Genomic DNA, 15621 nt, shown 5'->3' on the forward strand with positions numbered 1-15621 from the left:
CCGGGTCTCGTCGTCAGCTAAATATGACCCAGTCCCTCGATTTCCCTTCTGTGATCGATCTGAACGTCGGCGGAGTTGTATACACAACAACCCTCAAAACTCTAACCAGTCACCCCAACTCGAAATTGTATGGCATCTTTACTGGGTCCGAGCCCCTGGAAAGGGACTCCAAAGGCAGATTCTTCCTGGATAGGGACGGAGTGCTGTTCAGGTACGTGATGTGCAAACTATGTCAGCGCTTCTTATAGAAAACCTGTTTGATCTGCATGTCGATTCCTGCTTCGGACAACAGGGGTTGGTGTTGATTGTGATTGATGAGCCACTATAGCTAGCGAAATGATTTGGGAGATTAATGGTTTTAATTCGTTTCCCTGTCGGTTATTTTGGGAAAACATAATAGCCAAGTAAACAGGGCTCGCAGTTTAAATTGGATGGGAAAAAGGCTTCTTTTTAGTGGAAGCGACTCGGGAATGTGTACTTAAAGTCACTAATGATAGATGCGTGTTGCCAGTCATGCTTCAGAAAGTTCAGAAATCCTTTCATCGCGGCTATTTTCGTTTAAATTTAAAAAGGTTTTTCGCCGTAATACGTTTTCCAGACGAGCAGGTGGCGGAAATTAACATATCGTGCGATCCTATGACATATTTCTATTTACCAATCTATCACCCCTAAAGGCTCATTGTTACAGTTTATCAGAAGATTTTAATCATTTACCACATAATTCTCTAACAGGCCCTCATTTTGCGGGTTTTATTGATGTTTTGAAAAATTAGGTACTTTATGCTGGAAGAAGTGAGTTTCGAGGTTTATCGGAGCTATTAAACGCAGAGCTATTTGCCCGTGAGTTTCTCGAAAAATTCTCTGGTACGGCCGCAAAGTTTGCCGAAAAGTAGATGATGCTCAAATTATCGGAATTTTCCTCTCAAACGACTACAGGAACAATTCTGGATACTTCTGAAATAAGCCGCTGGTTGGTGGTATTTTCCATTTCCGCTTCCTTGTCGTGAACTTTCCAGCCAATATTGATTACAATTTGGAAACACGGTTTACTGGTTCTGTATAACACTTTCGCTGCAATACCACATATCTTAATATCATATCAATATGATACTGATATACAGGATGTAACATGTCATCATAGAGATATTTAACAGTCAAAACGCACGATTTTCGATGCACATGGTTCACAATTTTTCTCATATTTTGCGCGTTTCTCACGTGTTAAATATTTGAAATTCGTTGATTTTCTTTAAGACCTTCTACAACAAAATGTCGAAATCGTCAGTAGCCATATACAGGATGTTATGTTTTTTTGGGTCATGTATTGTTTTGTGCTTTGTATCTTTTTTTGGAACACCCTGCATGAATTTTTATGCCAAATTTAAATTCCTCCTTCAATTCTTAAGCTTTTTGGCCTCCTGCAGTATTTTCGTATCTTCCATCGTTTTCGCAGAATTTGCAAAAATATCTGTGGATGAAAGTTAAGGAAATCTACATATTCCGTTCTGTAATCTAGTATGTCAGGGCTGATTTTCATTCATTTTAATAATTTTGTTTTGATTTTCCAAAACAAATTTCAAAATTTTAACTCAAGGCATATGTAAGAAAAACTCAAAATATGAAAAAAAATGTAAAATTTGGCCACCCTGTATATTGAAAATGGTGCGTTTTGACCACGAGTCTGTTGGTATTTTTTTATTATTTTGCAGAGTACCATCGCTGCCTGAAATATTTCCATTATGATATGTTATATCCTGTATGTGTTTGTTTTTCGTCTTTATAACTCTACTCAGTTCTTTGATACTCGTGTCTATTACGCGAAAAAAATTTATTGAATTTGGAATACGTTGAAATATTGACACCTTTAATCCATTTCTCTGTAATTTTTTATAATTTAGACAAATCTTCGACGCTTCCTTAAAAGGAATTTAACTGGGTTTCTACACCGCATAACGAAGAACATAATGCATAGTATGGAAAGTCGGCTTTATGGTAATACTTATTACCGTTCCAGAGGATGGCATATACCTACATAACGTAACATATAAAGTTCACTTTATTTTAACTTTCCCTGCATTATGTTCTGCGTTATGCGCTACATAAACCAGGCGTTTTCTTTCCAATGACTTCGTTTGTTTCTGCCCTTTTTGGAGAACTTTCAGGATTAGGAAGTAGAACCAAGTTGTGACAACAAATTTTCAAAGATTTCATAAGTTTTTAAGATATCCATAAATGAAATTAAAGTGCAAAGCTGCCTGAAATAGCTCATACTTCAAGGTTAAGGAATAGATAATTGCCAAATTTTTGATGACCGAATCTTCACAATTGTCTTTACTGAGGCCTATTAGTGGATTTTTGCTCTTCCTAAAATAGTTTTTCCAATATTTTACTGAGCATTTAAAAAAAAACATAAATTAACGATGAGCTACACCTGACTAGGGCCAACGTAACAGCGCCACACACCATTAAATTCCACCTCTTTTTGGCCCTAGTTATCGCCCTAACTTATTCATCAACCCAGATAAGCTGTAGATAATATATAATATTCTTTGCGACCATTTAGCTTCCCTTATTCAACATTTGTCATAATGTTGCTTACAAATTCCAACCCCTGACGACCTCAGGATTCACCTTAAGAAAGGTTTGCGAAGTGGTGAAGAGAATGAGAAGTTGATCTATTGGTGTTTCTTAAATTCAAATTCAATAGAGGATCTTTACGGAAAGTTGATTCGATGGTTACATCCTAATAACACGAAGCACGACAGACTTAGCGAGGTCTAAACTGATATTAGATTCCTACCTCAATTTGAGCTCGTAAAGCTTACGCGTACTAAAGCTCAAATTGAGGTAGAGTGAGCTTTAGTGATTTTTGGTACAGTTAAGAACACCCTTGATTATAATTTTTACAAAGATTTTTCAATTTGTGGGGCTTCCTGGAACAATTTCATCTAGATCCACTATTTTTAATCTCTCTCTAAATAATTTCTCTGCAGAAAACCCGTCTGACGAGCATAATTGCAAAAACATTCTTGGCATGATGTGTATTTCAAATAAAAACGAATTGAGACCGGCATTCCTAAATAAAGCATTGTTCAGTCAAGGGCTTTTTCTTCAACTTCACAACTTTATCATCACTAATATTTAGCTCTGAAATTGAGCTTTAGCTAGTGTACGCGTCATGCTGTCCGAGGTATTTTCTATCTATGTCCTGGAAAAAAGTCTATTGTTCTCCTTCACCACGGAATAAGATAGAATGATATATATATCTTGTCATTGATTGCAGCAATTTATTGGCAAAACGACGGCGTTTTAGTCTTTCTAACTGGGTCATGGTCAATACTAGAGTCTTTCGTCGCTCTGGAAATGTCGCACTGGTTCTCCAAATTGTAGAAAAAAAAATTCTCCGACAATATCAAACCTTTTCATTAATTTTCGACATGAAATTCCAACTTTGTTTTTAATGACTTTAATAAGTTTTTGTCTTTCACGTCGCTCTAAATTCCCGCATCAAAAGATATTGTTAGATCCAGCTTAATGGCGTTGGTATTGAAGAATTATAGATTATAGAAGAGACTTATATGAAAATTCGCCAGGAGATCAGAAGAAACTAAGAAGTTCTTTGTTTATTGGTCAGCATTTTGATTGTTAACATGTTACACATTTACATGGCACTAAAGGGATCACACATATAAGTCCTTTGCGTTTTGTCAATCGTGTTGGTAGAGATTCAGTATTTTCATATTTTGAAAAAATGGCATTACTTATTATGAGTGTGAATTTAAGGGGATTTCCACCCCTCCGAGGGAAGAGAAAGAGCTGCAAGAGAGTCGTGGCATGTTAAAATTGAATAAAATATTATCGCGATAATCACACGCTTTGAGAAGCTATAAAATATCAATAGTTGCGTTATAAAGTGTTTTATGGGGGTTTAAGGACAGATGCATTGAATCTCAATTTCTACATTTACTTCAATTTTCTTCGGTATGAAAACTGCTCGCGAAATTATCACCGCATTGATTATTTTGACCATTTCTCTCTCTATTCTTTTCCTTTCTATTCTCCTTCCCCCTCCGTCTTCTTTGTCTCTTCTCTATTTCTTTACCTTCTTTTCACTTTCTCTCTCCCTCTCTCTCTCTCTCTCTCTCTCTCTCTCTCTCTCTTTCTCTTCATGCATTACAATGGTTAATTAGCACTGGCTTAAGATGATCACTCATGATACATGAGAACTGTTTTTAATTCGGTTTTTGGAAAACAACACGCCATTGAAATTATTATTATCATGTACACGCATAGCCTCAAAACATTGAACAACTCAAATATGGCGTACATTTATGTGTATGGTATTAATCGATCAACGTTGATAATTCCTTTCGTACGTCAAAATTACGCGCATTACAAGCCCCGGTTAATTGATTAATCTGAATGTTTATCCATTTTAATCAATAATTTCACTGGAAATTATTCAACCAGCTAATAGCTGCTGCTGATGAAGTTCGTATTTTTCTTTGAGTTATTCTGAAATTTTCCATGTATTCTCCAAGTGTACTTCCTCATAAAACATGTCGTAAAGAAAATATACAAACATGTACTTCCAAAGCTTTTTGAGCTTTCTTTCGTGCCATCTATGCAAATTGTATGAGATTTTCGCTCGTAGAGGGCCTTTGCCCCATTTAAACCATCCCCATTCTAAAGCCATATTATACCCGAACAGAACGGATAAAATTCAAATTTCAGGCCTCAGCTTTTAGCTCTTATTACCATTCTAATAAAGCGAGTGGCGATATCACGGAAAAGAGCAATGCATTTCCGTAATAATATAGCGATATATGAGTTACGTAACATGAAATATTAGTTCTAGTGATCCATCTGCGATAAATTCTCTTTATCGCGCCAACAACTTTTTCTTCAGGAAAATCGCCCATGGCGCATTAGCAAAATTGATTACGGAGTACCTTCATTATGTTAGTTAGTTATGAGCATGATAAGGTCAACCCCGTATTATGTTTTTTTTCCTTAGACACATGTTTAATGCAGCAGGACACGCCATGGAAGTAATCACGTAACTGACTAATAGATGCCTCGGTTTAGAGTAGTTTACATTAATTTGCGCTAACATGACTCTGTCAAGTGAGGCAACTAAGTGGAGTTGTTCCAACCTCGTCAGCTCTCGCGAGAGAAGAGGCTTATGCAGGTATTAACTTCCTTCAGGTGTGCGAAGGCGCGCAGAGATGCTCTTGACCTAATTGAAAAAAATTCCTTTATGATAATAATAAGCAAATTAATATATATTTTTTTAGTTTTTAGTTTTAGTTTAATTAACCTTAAATGCATGATTATTTAACTTTGATTCAACAAATTCTATTATACAAGGTGGGTCGTAACGGAACCGACACAGAGCAGGTGTGTGTAGACCTCAATATATGACAATTTGGTAAAAAAAATTTACGATTGGTAATTGAAGAGATATTGACCTCCAAAGTTGGCTTGTAAATTTCTAAAAAGCGGCATAAATAGGTTTTCGACAAAAACTTTGAAGGATAGTAAAAGTTTTAGAATTAAATTTGTTATTAAATGGTATTGCCCGTTTGCTAGTTGCTTTACAGATAAAAAAAATCCTAACTTTTTTAGACTTTATCTTGCCCCTAATTCAACCCTTATTGAGCATCTATCGATTTCACATTTCTACCAATTAATGATGTTGATAAAAATGAAACATGTTCCAAATTTGGTTGCGTTGCGATGATGCATTACTGAAATATGCTATTTTTCAGAAATTTACAAGCCAACTTTGGAGGTCAACATCTCCTCAGCTATTAACCGTAGAAAAAAAATCAACAAATCGTCATATTATGAGGTTCCCTACACGCACCTGCTCTGTGCCGATTCCGTTACGATTCACCCTGAAAGTAGAACATTATTCACGGTTATCCAACGACAACTTCACCCCCCCTAATCTTGAAAAATAAGGACTTTTCGGAAAATTCTGAAAATACATCAAAACATTTTTCAAATGGGACGAATTTTTATGTAAAAGTCAACCCTCAAACTTCACCCTTATTCGCGTCACAGCAACCCTCTCAAAAATTTTAAATGGCTCCAAGACTCCTGTAGCACCTTAATTTCAAGGTTTTCTAAAACTACATTCAATGGCTCAGAGCGATTTATGACCTATCGATTTGTTTTTGAGAAAAGAGCTATAGTTTTGGAAAAAATGTAATATAAACTCAGTTAAATAGTACGCAAACAATAAAAAAATTGTTTCTTGATAGGAAATTGGTTTGTTTTCGATTTTGTGCTCAGCCTTTAGTTATTTTTATTTATTTATTGTCTTACGTTTCCTTTCGTTAACTAAATGTGCAACTTTCTCTACGGTTAATGCTTTAATTCACGAGTTAAAGGCAGTGTTTCATTTTTACGGCACTAAACATTTAAAGATTAAAAGGGCAATTAGAGCCATGAGTTATAGTAAGGGAGGAGTAAAAGGAAAACAGAATATGGAAGATCATGTCTCGCGAACTTTTTGCGCTGCGATCTCAATTGGACTTTGAATTAGCTTTGAATCAGTCGTTTTTCTAATCTTATTCCGAAGTCTAAAGTTTAGAAGAGCTTTAAGCAACCTTTCTTTTTGTAGAGGAGGAAAACCTTCATAGGTGGCCTGGTGACCTGGCGGCCGGGTTAGGTGGGATACGTCTCTGAGGGAGACGCCTACCCGCTAAACCTCCCCTCTTAACCCTTTATTCCCTCCCGGGACCGCAGCTAGGCATCGTTTGGGGGGGAGGGGGGGAGGGGGGGGGGAGGGGGGGGAAATCAGAACTAATAAAAAATAATGCGAACTAATTTAACAAATGTAAAAGCGGCCATCCAAAATCGTTAGACAAAATTATATCTGGCTGTTCACTCCCTGGAAACAACTCCAAGAAACAGCCCATTATAGCTATAACCTTGTTGCCTCAATATCCAGCGATCTATATAAGGAAGTCCATTTATCAAGCCGACTTAGGCTAGCCCAACAGCATCGTCGTAGCTAATTCCTGTAATGCGAAACTAATGCGGGGCCTCATTAAACAGATATTCTCTGTCTGTCTCGGAAATGTATCCAGCTAGCTGAGCCAGGAAACGTACACTGGAGGACAATGAAACATACGAGATCCAAACCTTAATTATTATCCAAGAAAAACTGTTATAATGAGCTACAACAAAGACCTTGGCATTGGAAGTTTTTTTCAAGAGCCGAGAGAGATGATGTATGCTTAAGGCTCGAGCATCAGGAATAATGATTGTTTCTCGTCTCTTTATTCAACGTTCTTTTTCAGGTATATTCTGGACTTCCTGCGAGATGGAACCATAATTTTACCTTACTGCTTCCGCGAGAAAGAAAGACTGAAAAATGAGGCGGAGAAGCTTTTGCTACAAGGGTTGGTGGAAGCCATTACTAGTGAAAACAGAATTAAACCTCCCGGTAAGTTGGAAGATTAATGATGTGCTGTTAGTTTTACCTTAATGATTTCTATTAAGCCTTAAGTATATATCTAAATCGAGGTTAATTCGATTTAGGGACTGGTGGGCTCAAATTTGACTCCTGCGCTTTTCTTTAAATCGAAATAATGATTTTTATCCGTATCCGAATAAAGTTAAAATATGGATTATGCCACGAGGAAAAAATCCTTTTGATATTGCCACGGAGCCAGAAGTTCTGATACGTTCCAAATTCACCTGCTCAATAAGTATGCATTGCTGAGGTGAATGGAGTTTTGGATTGTATTGTTAAACCTATTGGAAATTTATTTCCTCTCAGATTTCATTGGTGTTGACATTCAGTATGTTCCAATCTCTTTACAAGTTTAGGATTGTATCCAGTGCTCTGCGAACGCCATGTATGTTCTTGGTCCTTGGCTCATCCAGAAGATATTTTTTGAATTTTTAAGCGAATATAAAGTTGAATACCTGTCAGATTTGAGGTGGGAATCTGATACTCAATATTTAAAATGAGGTTTACACATAAAGGTAGTTTTTAACTTGTGGTTAGTACGCTACACGCGCGCTCTGCACGCCCCTGGTTTTTGACCATTTCAATTGATATTTCCAGATTTTTTTTAAGGAAATATACGGGGTAAATCTTAAGCAGGAATTTCCTCTCCACATGACATCAAAAAACTAAGCAAAATATTTATGTAACAGTTTTTGAAATATTAAAAACAGCCGAAATACAGTTTTTTTGGTCTACGTTGGATTAAAAAAAAACAGACTTAAGATTGACTTTGTATCCTTTGCTACATTAAAGTTTGGTTAAATTTAAACTTTTAAGGTGACTCCAAGGTGCAGAGCAAGCCTCCCCCTCCCCCCATTTCACCATCATAGGGCCTCTGATTTGGAAAATTGGCTTTATCATTACTTGCTCAAAATGACAATATAATTTCCCAAGTCTCTGTTTTAGCAGCATATAATTAATGTCATTTCGATCCTATAATCTTGTTTAAATGTTTCCCCACTCGTGCAGTACACTTAATCAAGCATCCCAATAAAGGTTTCGATAATAGGGCCCTAAAATATTACATCGCTCTTTGAATTGCAATATGATGGGATAGCTCTATAATTAATAATCAAACAGCAATTAATCCATCTTAATGGAAGCATTTCTCAATTAGTCATCTAATCTAATTTGCTCATGTTTAAAGTGCAGTGGCGTCGATGGATTATTTTTAAAGGTAGATAGTCTATTCATCGGGGCCTCTGCAGAAGAGACAAGGTCAACGTATTCTTGGTTTTTTTCACTAATCTTAATGTGGCTAGTCAAAGGCAATTATAAAATTTTAATGGGTTATTGACCTGCGTTAATGAAACCAGATCTAAAGTTCGTTAAAGGATCTTTGTGGTCGTCCCGGACGTATTTTAACGATATTTCTAAAGTGGGCGATTTCTGGGCTCTCAGATACAAAAGAGAAATTAATGAATGTGATGTTATGTTTGTTGAAAAATTCCTTATAGGAGCTCAGGAACAGGTAAAGGATGGTTCTTGCGTGACCTTTTCGAAACCTGCAGCGAGGGTTAATTGCGTTTAAAAAAATTTATGAGTTAAATGAGTCACCAAAATTGATATAACATTTCGCCATATTACTGGAAGCAGGGTCGGCCTTAGCGGGTCTGACGCCCTGAACGAAATTTGTAATCACGGCCCTCCTGCCCCCAAGAAAAACTGCCCACCAGGGAAGTCCTGGGCCGGCACTGACCGAAAGAGATATTGTTCTTGAATATACTGAGTGCTCACGAAAAAGAAATACTCATTATATAGAACTAGAGCCGCCCTATTTTTGATGAAGATATGAACCGAGGAAGTACTCCATGAGCGAAAATATACTGTCTGGGGGGTACCTACTGGGAACAATTGGTCCCTCATCAAACCCCCATTCAGTCGGGCAGCCGAACCTGTTTTGACCAGTTTCAGCTTGAATCTCACGGACTCTCATGCCGATTATTTAGAAAGAATCCGTCGGAATTTTATGTTTTTTACATAAGTAACAGTTGCTTTTATGTTTTCTTTGGACATTAAAATTTTAATACGCACAATGATTGTGCTTTAATTTGTTTTAAACGGAATGAAGAGTTCTCAGAACCAGAATTGATTTTTCCAAGTTGTTTCTGTCGTTAAGCCTTAAACAGTTTTAGGGCAATCTAGGCTCATCGTCTCGGTGGTCTTGCCCAATTTTTAATCTCCAATTATCTCTGATTACAGGGGTTATCACTGTAGGCTACAGAGGCAGTTTCCAGTTCGGAAAAGACGGCCTCGCCGACGTAAAATTCCGGAAACTTTCCAAAATTCTGGTCAGCGGCCGAGTAGCCCTATGTAGGGAAGTGTTCGGAGAAACTTTGAACGAGAGCCGAGATCCTGACCACGGCCAATCCGAGAGGTACACATCCAGATTCTTCCTGAAACACACACAACTCGAGCAAGCTTTCGACATGTTAGTGGAGCAAGGATTTAAGCTGGTAAAAACATGATTATGCACATTTTTATAACGGATATTACGCGACGTTTTGCGTCTTCAGACGGGAAGTTGTGGTTCTGGCACGGCTGGAGGTACCACCGAGCTGAAGCCGGGCGTCGACGTGGAGGAGAACAGATGGAACCACTACAATGAATTTGTTTTTGTACGAGAATAATATAGTTTACGAATATTTATATTTATGGTGATTTATACTTATGAAAATCAAACGTTTCCCTATGGATTGAGGCACTGGCTGTATGGTTTAAATGTTGTATTATACTTCCTCTTCAACGACTCTCAGTTTAGGTGCGCTGGACAAAACCCTGAAGAGCTATAGCGTTTTACATAGATGTTAAATGTAGATTCGACTACTCTAACTTCAACGAATAACACAGATGTACGACATACAAGTAGTAGGTATTCAGCCAAATTGTATATGCCCAAAGGAATAAAATGTAATAACCTTTTACCGCTGTTTTATTGCCTGGTATGTTCTCGGTAAATTGGAAAACTGTGTTCCACCGAGGACAAGCTTAAAAGTACCCAAAGTGTCAGTAAGAGTCATCAAGCAAATTGGCAATAATTTTGGATCAGAATTTACATAACACCAGCCAGAAAGGAATTTCTTTGAACCAAAAATATCATTAATAATCCCGCTTAAATTAGCGATGCAAGTTTATTTTACTGCGAATTTTATGGCAATTGATTTGGTAATGGAAGCCCAAATATGGATAAAGCTATTTAGTGCTGTCAGGCTCGTTTATATACAATATTGTTTGTTTCTTCGTCTGTACACATGATGACATACTATAGAGTTTCATAAACAGTGACCAAAGGCCACAAAAGCAACATGACGTGCACACATTTATGCACGCGAATCGATCAGCGAAGGAAGATGGCTCTTCAGAACGGTTTTTTACGTGCAGAGGGCTGAAAGAGGAAGACTGCGCCTGGGGCGAAGTTTGAGGTCCGAGGCGAACGAGGGGACCTTTATTCGGTCAAGGGCGTAATCCTTCTTTCCACCCGTGGTACGTACAACATTTCATATATTTTTATTAATCTCCTGCATGTAACAATACAACACCGAGTTATTTAAAGGCCATTAACAGGCGCTTTTTCTACTTTATGGCCCGTTGTCAAGGGCGACGGGCGCTAAGCAACTTTACGGCCCGTTACCGTGAGCGACGGGTCGTAATAATACAACAACGTTTGCTGGTCGTAAACTCAGTGTCCGCCGTGGAAACTACGCTGAAAGAACGGTTTCGATCCATGTGTGAGTAAGGCATCTTATTACTAAGAGTTCGACGGAGCCGTTCGAAACATTAGTAGCCATCCAGCGTTGATGGCAAGGAGAAGAGTAATCGCATGGAAATGAATTTTTTTAGCATACTTGGGAGCTTAGACTTGAACGATCACGAAGGACTTCAAATGCCCCTTGAAATCTTCAAATGTCCCTTGAAATATTTCAGAGGGTAAACGGCGAGCAAACGGGGAATTGATAGGAAGGAACGGGATAATGCTTATTGATGGTACTGGTGGGATGGCACGCTTCCGCATGATTCCATGAAAGCACGCTTCGAGGAACCGCAAATCCACCGCAGAAATCATCCTCAAAAAGGAACAATTAGAATGCGAGAAATTTCTAGAGAATTCAATTCACATATGAAAAGTCTCTCCACGGAATACTGCTGTTGGAGAAAACGAACCCTGAAAGATTTCAAAAGTTTCTCCATGGGGAAACGGGCCAAAAGAAAATAATTTTAAAAATTTTCCAAGCTTCATTACGTTGCCACGAGGGAGCGTTACGGCACATCGCAGACGCCCTGCAGTGCATGCAGAAACCCCCGAAATGGTCCTTAATTAGAAGCACTTAAATTAATCAGTAAACTACATAGGTAATGCAAAAATAATTGCCAATGCAGTTGAGTTAATAATATGATGGATGGTGACAGCTTAATCAAATTTTAAGCCCATTAATTTTCATCAAGTCGCAATAAATGTTTAAGTATTTCATTGGGTCGTTGCAGAAGACAATAACCTGGTCGATTTGCCAAACAACAAGAATAGAGGAGGGAGAATGAGTTGTAAAATTGTCCCGTTTAACTGCAAGCCACAGAAACATTGAAACACAGAATGGGTTCTTATAGAAACTAGCTTGGTGTTAAATTTAACAGCACATTCGTAAATTGGTCCTTAAAGCGACACATTTTCAGAACTTATGTTTTGCTTACGTACGTATACGAGCCAATATTTTAACACGAAGATAATTTCCCTGGGAGCAGACAAACTAACCAGCGCTTCAACTCTGGTTCATCCTTTGTGTGGAAATTATCTTCCTGGAACTACGGATTTGTTCACTGGTATAACATCAACCAGTAAAAACCTTTCGATGCGATGCATCGTCAATTCGCCTCGCATTACCTGAGCTCGCTCTCCAGGGGAGTTGACCGTCTCCCGTTTGTTGAAGGGAAGTTACCGGTGAGATTTACCGGTTTATGCGATGAATTACCTACTTTTCTCCGATAACGCAGATGGCTGCAATGTTCACCACAGAACGGAGTTATCTCACAGGTAAGCCGAGACTATAAGCTGTGGCTTCCCAATGGACTTTGTTTTGGATTTTATCTTCGGCCCCTCCATTAGTGACCCAGCCACCAGCGCCAACATCCAGCAGTGAAATCTTGTCCATGCACTCCGTCCCAGTCAGCCTCAAACTCCCCGATCTCGCCTTCCAATGGGCTTGGCCCTGTCGCGGCTATCGGAGGGAAGTTCTTAGCGAGGACCTCAAACTGTGAGGTTCTCATTAAAAACTCGAGCTAGACATAAAAATAAATCAACAATAATGGTAGCAGGCGGGAGTGAAATGTTACAAACTGTCTTAGGGATTGAGATCCCCACTGATCCCAATTAGCTGAACCGCTAAGGGTAAATGGCTAGGCCGTAGGGGTTTTTGGCCTACCAACGAATTTAGGCTTTGGCTTTGAGCGCTGGCCGTATTATCTACTTTCGGAGGAATATTCTCCCAGTTTTTCCCTGCAAGCTCTAAAGGAGGAAAACACAAATTTTTACCTCGGAGCTCTGTCCATAGTGTAATGTGGCACTTTGCGTCTTTGATCCTACTCGCGGGTAGGCGTTCGTGTGTTCCCTCGAGACTACTAAAATGTAAATTGGTTCAGTGCTGATTGGAATCTATTAGTCATCGAATGGACTCATGACACTCTCTAAATAAAAAAGTGCATTTAATTAATACACAGGAGGTCCGAAGCCGGAAATGAGGCGATAAGTCCTGAACGCTTATTCATTTCTAAGTCAATACAAAGTACCTGTGTGCGGTTCGATAAAGTGTTACCCATAAGGATGTTTAAATTGTCATTCACCATGCACGATATCTTTACAGTTAAGTTTCCGTTATTGATAGTCTTTTTAGGAAATTGCATGTTATGGTACCGTAGCACTCCAATGCGTTCGGGATGCGTGAATTTGAGATGGTTCAAAAGCAGCAAACGAGAAGGAAAGTGATGATGGCAAGACCCTTTACAGTTTGCACTTGCTTCTGCGTAACCCTGACACCTTTAAGCGGCTTCGGACTGTGATTGGGAAGAAGTAACAGTCGGGTTTAAGCAAACGCCTCTGTTTATTGCATCCGAAGTAAACTGCACACAATAAGAATAACGAACTAGAAAATTCATCTATGCAGATGATTACACACACACTTGAGCCTTCTCGCATCGTGCGGTGTCGCAAAAAGTGAAAGTACCAGCAGCGCGGGTACCCGAGAATCGGTTGGTACTCGCGAAGGCCGCCTCGGAACCTAAACAACAAGACTTTGGCGACACGGCTTAGACGGTAGTTTACACTAACCATACGCGAGATCGCATTAAAAACCATCATTTGCGCTCATAGAAATAGGTCTCACCACGGTACACCACGGGCGGTGAGAACCACTAAAATCGAGAAGGTCGTTATTTCGTCGTCTCCCAATTTGATGGTACCAATTTCGTCGCGTTCCGTTACCTCGTTTTCGAACGACAGGTACTTTAATGTGCATGTGGTAATAGTGTAAACTCAAATGTAACATTAATTAAAATTTTAAGCACGTCCACTTATAACCAAATAGGTAAGAAGTTGTGCTTGAACCTATTGTGTTAGCTTGTGGAACTGGTGATCATTGGCCTGTTGTAATGGAAATGCGCCCGAATCACCTTCACCTATAATGGCGTATTAAAGACTCATTAAAACAAATCAGCTTTTTGATATGTGAGAATGGTACTCACGAAAAAGTAACTTCTGCGTATTCGAACCTAATAACGTTAAAGGCTCTTTAATTGTCTGTTATTCTCTCCTGGTTAAAGTGTCAGTGAGCAGCCCTTTTATTCAGCTAGCTGGTTAGTTCATTAGTCTTGCTCAAAGGGTTTCTAAATGAGGACTCAAAACGGGAAAATATTAAAGGTTCAAAAGGGAAATTAGCTGGATTTAGTTCATTTGCATAATGTTTGGTTTTCCTGACTATTGCCACCCTTGACCATCTAACACCATTAAAAAAAAAAACTAGAAAAACCTTATGCAGTTAGTGCTTCGGGGCACTACAAATACTCACATTAACGTTCGAAATGCAAACATATCTGTTATGACTACGTGCGTAGTGTCAAAATCCCTAATAATCTTCTGTACATATTTCACCGCCTAAAATCCATTTGCGCCCCTTTCCCCCGACCGGCCTTGGCCCCAGCATGTGCCAAATTTTCAAGGTGGCCCAATTTCGGTGTTCATATAGGAAACCCCTGAAATTGTGGGAGATAGAGTAAACTGATAAAACGCTTTAGATGTCTTTATTGGAAGCCAGTGTGGTGTAGTGATTAAAAGTTTTCAAATTTTACTTTAAAATTTTTTTTTTTTATTTCAAAAAAATTTTCGAAAAACAGCCAAAAATTCTCTGTTGATTATATTCCGCCTCATTTATCCTCGAAATATCTTACAAACACTAAGAAAAATTATGGCTTTCTTTTTTATCCTCTTCAAAAAAATAATCTAATTTTTGTTTTCACTATCGGACGGGCTTCAAATTGGAGGAACCACATATAAGAGATGAAAATCACAGAAAATTTTAGAATTTGGAGCTTATGTCACCTCATAGTTATCGCACAGAAATCTCGATAATAGCTACAACTCATTCCCTTTTTTTGTGGTCATTTAAATGAAATTTTTTTAAACAATACTATCGTTATACTTAACGTTTTTCCTGGTTATCATTAATTGTTATGGCTCGCATAACTTGCAAATGATGTTCTGCAGTGACATTTTACCAATAGCTTAAATTCTAATTCATATTTAATAATGTACTAATATTACTACAAAAATTGTTAAAAATCCTTACACACAGAGCCCGAAATAAGACTGGAAGTTTATAAAAATGTCCAAACGCTTCGCACACGAGATACAAAGTTTTCTCCGTGGTTTCACCTTCGCTTTAGTTCAATATTATAGCTATTATAACTAGAAAGTAAGCACTTTCGGTAACAAACCAGAAAGTTGATTTTAGGGATTGACAAAACAATTTCCTGATCCCTATTATTTTGTTTTCCCGAGCAGCTCAATTTGTTCGTAAAAAAATACGTCACGCGACCCAAAATGTATTTTT

At 38.3% G+C, this 15621-nt stretch overlaps 3 protein-coding genes across 4 annotated transcripts in view; 2 read left to right on the plus strand and 1 right to left on the minus strand.

The window, feature by feature from the left end:
- On the plus strand, positions 1–10452 carry Ktl (BTB/POZ domain-containing protein Ktl). 2 transcript variants are annotated; one of them, XR_010752669.1, is made up of 5 exons: positions 1–211; positions 7314–7459; positions 9731–9984; positions 10045–10238; positions 10290–10452. XR_010752669.1 is itself a non-coding variant. In XM_066400924.1 (4 exons), exons 1-4 carry the CDS (start codon positions 24–26, stop codon positions 10156–10158), a joined length of 702 nt encoding a protein of 233 aa, XP_066257021.1. In that variant the 5' UTR covers positions 1–23; the 3' UTR covers positions 10159–10452. The 2 variants fall into 2 exon arrangements, 1 of the variants encoding a protein (XP_066257021.1); XM_066400924.1 differs by having other exon boundaries at positions 10045–10452.
- Positions 7703–15621, minus strand: part of LOC136415973 (box C/D snoRNA protein 1) — a 25558-nt gene continuing 17639 nt past the window's right edge. Inside the window, exon 5 of the mRNA XM_066400913.1 lies at positions 7703–7713. The gene's annotated coding sequence lies outside the window, so the exon portion shown is untranslated. The remainder of the gene's footprint in view (positions 7714–15621) is intronic.
- LOC136415963 (inverted formin-2-like) overlaps positions 13777–15621 on the plus strand; it is an 11663-nt gene continuing 9818 nt past the window's right edge. The window contains exon 1 of the mRNA XM_066400895.1: positions 13777–14100. The gene's annotated coding sequence lies outside the window, so the exon portion shown is untranslated. The remainder of the gene's footprint in view (positions 14101–15621) is intronic.

This window comes from Euwallacea similis, chromosome 21, assembly GCF_039881205.1.
Source record: "Euwallacea similis isolate ESF13 chromosome 21, ESF131.1, whole genome shotgun sequence".
NCBI classification, from domain to species: domain Eukaryota; kingdom Metazoa; phylum Arthropoda; class Insecta; order Coleoptera; family Curculionidae; genus Euwallacea; species Euwallacea similis.